At 54.7% G+C, this 4,213-nt stretch overlaps 1 protein-coding gene across 1 annotated transcript in view; it reads right to left on the bottom strand.

Moving 5' to 3' along the window:
- The window catches only part of VSTM2B (V-set and transmembrane domain containing 2B), a 96,770-nt gene that overhangs the window by 72,415 nt on the left and 20,142 nt on the right, over window positions 1–4,213 (bottom strand). The window contains exon 7 of the mRNA XM_011949174.1: window positions 607–845. Coding sequence (XP_011804564.1) covers window positions 607–845 — 239 coding nt within the window. The remainder of the gene's footprint in view (window positions 1–606; window positions 846–4,213) is intronic.

Raw genomic sequence — 4,213 nt, 5'->3', positions numbered from 1 at the left:
CTGGGATTACAGGTGCCTGCCACCACACCCAACTAATTTTTTGCATTTTTAGTAGAGACGGGGTCTCGTCATGTTGGCCAGGCTGGTCTCAAACTTCTGTCCTCAGGTGATCCACCTGCCTCAGCCTTCTGAAGTGCTGGGATTACAGGTGTGAGCCACTGCACCCAGCACATGAGCCACTGTGCCTGGCCCTGAGTCTCTTCAGTGCCCCAGGTCCTCAGCCCACCTTTCTCAACTCTGCTGTGAGCCCCTGAGGGCTGACCTCTATAGCTTGCGCCACCTGGGTGCCTCTGCCCTCAGATTCCAGAAGGGTTTGGCCAATGGGAGGCCTGGACAGGGAACGGAGGGTGGGAGGAGAGCGAGATCCTTGCTGGGTGACTGTGGGTTGGCTCTGTGCCTCCCCTCTTACTCTCTGTGTGCCACCAGCAGCCCCCATCCTGGCTAGGTCTGCTGATGGCTCCCACTGATGCCAGCCCTGGGCACCTGCACCCATCCTTTGTTGGCTGCCCTAACCCTGTCCACACCTTGATACATACGCTCTTTCCATTCCCCGCAGTGACCCTGTTTGAATGTGCCATGTGCCTCTGCCAGCACCCTGGTTGATACCCTCTGCAAACACTCTAGACTATTAACCAAGAGGCAGCGGTCCTTTTTGGACCGCTCCCCATCAAGCTGCTTAGAATTGCAAGACTGGGAGGCCAGGCCCAAGGTCATCTGCCCTGAGCTCCCTCTGCAGCTCAGGCTGCTGTGGTTCTGAGCAAAGCGGCTGGCTTGCTGCCTCTCAGGGCGCTCAGCAGGACCTGGTGCCAGCAGCTGAGCTCGGGGCACTGGCTGGTGATGCAGCCCTACAGAAAGGTTACTAATGCCCATCCTCCAAAACACAGTCTGCAGCCTTCACATTGACAGCACACAGCTTGGGTGGCCTTGGGTGACCGGGGCGAGGCAGGACACAAGCCTGAGCATGGCTCCCTCCTTGGCATTAAGGCTGTTCAGATGTGTTTGTGAATGACAGGTATTGCCATCCACTTTTTCATGCCCAGAGTGGGACACAGAGTGCCTGCAGCAGAACGACTCTCATAAGAGATTCACCTGGAGAGTGGGGGATATAAGTTTTCTGACCTCCCAGCTGAAGGCCCACCTTCTGGCCACCCCAAAGGAGGCTTGGAGAGAGACTGGAGGTTCTTTCTGAGATGTGTCTACACAGTTTCTGGCCTGTTTAGGAGCTGGCGAGGGTTAGGGGGTGATGGAGACCTCAGAGGCCACTGTACTTCTATCCCAGGAGCACTGCTGTCAGGCCCACTGGGAGCCAGGCAAGCTGTGCTTTCTGGATGGCTGTGGACACCAGCCCCTGCAGAAAAGGCAGAGCGACCCACATGGGCATTAACATATGGCCCTGTGGCTAGTGGATGCCCAAGGCCCTATCTGCTGGGATGGCACTGGGCACTGTGCCATCAGCATCGAGCTGACCTGAGGACCTCCATATCTACTGGGAAGAAGGACTCTGTCCAGCCCACCTTCTCCGGATGAGATGTCCTGGAGCATGGAGCATCTTCACTCTCTCATTCAGCCTTCATGGCCAGCACAGAGACTGGAGATCGGACTAGCTATGGCAGGCAGTCAGGTCATCTGTGGCTGGGCCTGCGACTCAGGCTGAAGGCCAGGGGAAGAGGGAGATTCAAGCAGGAGTGCGCTCTTGACCTTGGTCTCATTACCATTTTGTGAGCACAGCCAAGTTCACTCTCAAAGATCTCTTTCACATGGTCTTGACCAAAGTCTTTAACCAATGGCCGGTTCTACTTGGCATTCAAGGCCCTCCATAGCCTGGCTTCCAACTGCCAACCTTTTAGCTTTATCTGCCCATTCCCTCCTCTCCACTAGTGCAGCTATGACCAGGGTGATAATAATGAACATATATGTGCTGCAGTTTCCATACCAAGCTCCCTCTGAGGTCAGAGAGATTATCCTGTTCATTTTACAGATGACTCAGAGGTGGTAAGCCACTTGCCTAAAATTACACAGCCAGTAAGTGGTGGAGACACAACCCACATCTGGACTTCTGCCTTTCAAATCCTCCAGGTATATCCTAGAGGTACGTCCCAGCCTGTAATGCAAACATTTCCTTGCTAGGGCCCAAGGGGAGGGGGAAAAAGGATATTCTCTTCACCAACCAGCATCAGTTAAGCCAATGGCTCTATAAATCAATAGGCACTCTCCCTGAGCATGCCTGTATGCTGAACAGAGATGGCTAACTCCTCAAGGAGTCACGCTCCCCTTGCACTATGAAGAGATGAGGCCTGAAAGCAGCTGCCACGCCAAGAACTACACTTCCCAGCAGGCACTACATCTGTGTTGGACCATGTGACTGAGCTCTGGCCGATGGAAGAGGGTAGAAGTAATATTTACCACCTCTAGACCTGGCCCTTAAAAAACACCTTGCCATTTTTCCAAACCAGCTTTTCTCTGAGAGAGTTAAGTGCTGCCAGAATGATGTGACTGGCTATTTTCTCAATCTCCCAAAAACGATACATACTTAGAGTGGTCCTAAATGCATATGAAACAAGTTGATTCATTATACACAATGCATGCCTGAGAGCATTAGGGCTTCATTCTCTTAGGGCAGTGAGGTGACAAGGGCTGCTTCTGTCTCTCCTCCCTGGTCTGCTGGCTCTATGTCATGCCCAGAGTGACTTTGGAAGCCTCTTGCTGAGGCTGGTAGTCTCAGCCTGGGTCCTTGAATGACTGCATGGAACAGAGCCACCACATGCCCCAGGACACTCCAGGGCAGGACGTGATATGAACGAGGAATATTACATTTGAATTGTGTCAAGCCACTGGCCTTTTGGGGTTTATTTGTCACAGCATCAGTGATATCTTAGTGCAGAGGGTGGAAAGTTCCCAGCTGGGCTGTGGAGGCCCTCTGCAGGTCCCTACCTTCCCCAATAGGCTGAGGGACAGTCTTGTGGGGCCCTGTGTAGCATCCAAGAGGGATGAGGCCTTTGGATCAAGCCAATAGCCTGAGACGCACTGAGGAGGCTGCCACAGTAGGTAGAGCTGAATGAGAAACAGAACTGAACTGATGTGCCAGGCAGACTGCAGGCTCAACTGTCGGAGGGCTTGAGAGTTAGCTAGGGAGGCAGGATGAGATGGTGACATGAAGGACATGAAGACCCGCCCCCGTGGATTCTGCAGGTAGTCCAGGAGACTGCAGGTAGACCACCCTTTGAGAGCTGCCATTGTAGGGTTGTGACAATGTCTTCCGTCACATCTGGGAGGTTTCACATGCACCTGTCCCCAAAGTCAGGCTCCCGGGGCTGTGTGGCCAGGAGAGATGCTCCCTGTGGGACTCTGTATCAAACAAGACTGAGGAGAGGGGCTGAGGGAGGGAGCAACCTGCTCACAGTCGCGCACTGGGGTGGGCTCTGAAGCCCAGCTTAGAGCAGGGGGAGAGAGTGGGGGATACCTTGGGAGGAGGGGCACATTGGACAAGCCTTTCTACCCTCCATAACCACCCCCCACCACCCCCACCCCCACCTCTGCCAGTGGCTCCTACCACCCCAGAGGTGCCTACCAGGGGGTAGTCAAGCCATCACTTTCTCCTCCTCCTGCCTTCCCACATCCCACCCCCATTCCCAGTCCCCTCTTCCAGCCTCTCAGCTCCCTAAGAAAGCAAGCTTTCCCCTCTGGGTGCCTTCCTAACAGTGACTTAGGGCTCAGTCCTTACTGTCCCCACCCCAAAGCCAAAGGGAGGGGAGCTGCGATTTACAGTAAAGTGCAGAGCTGGTGCCTAGTGCCATCCTGCATTTAGCCGAAGAGAGCGTAAGTTACACAGCCAGGCCCCTCCACGCCCTTGGACACAGTCTGTTCAATCGAGCACACAGAATAGAAACCAACACAACCCAAGTGTTAACCGCCTTCCGCTCTCCAGCAGGTGCCAGTGCCCCCACCTGGGGATAGCTCATTTCCACCATCGGTGCTGGCAGAGTGCTGGCCCCTTGCCACCATCGGAGCTCAGCCCTCAGGGTCCAGTTCTCCAAACCCAAAAGAGGTCGCCTCCCCACACTACAGCCTCCAGCGTACCCTGAGGTCGCTGGCAGCGCAGCCCCCTCCCCCGTTCATAAATGCACATCATAAATGCTTCCAGAGGCCAGGAGTAAAGACAGAGAAACGGCGGGAAGAAGTCCCTAGGGGAGGGCGCTCCCGATCTAACTAGCAA

This window comes from Colobus angolensis, unplaced genomic scaffold (assembly GCF_000951035.1).
Source record: "Colobus angolensis palliatus isolate OR3802 unplaced genomic scaffold, Cang.pa_1.0 Scaffold291, whole genome shotgun sequence".
Classification (NCBI taxonomy): Eukaryota; Metazoa; Chordata; class Mammalia; order Primates; family Cercopithecidae; genus Colobus; species Colobus angolensis.
This window is presented reverse-complemented; position numbering and strand designations above follow the sequence as displayed.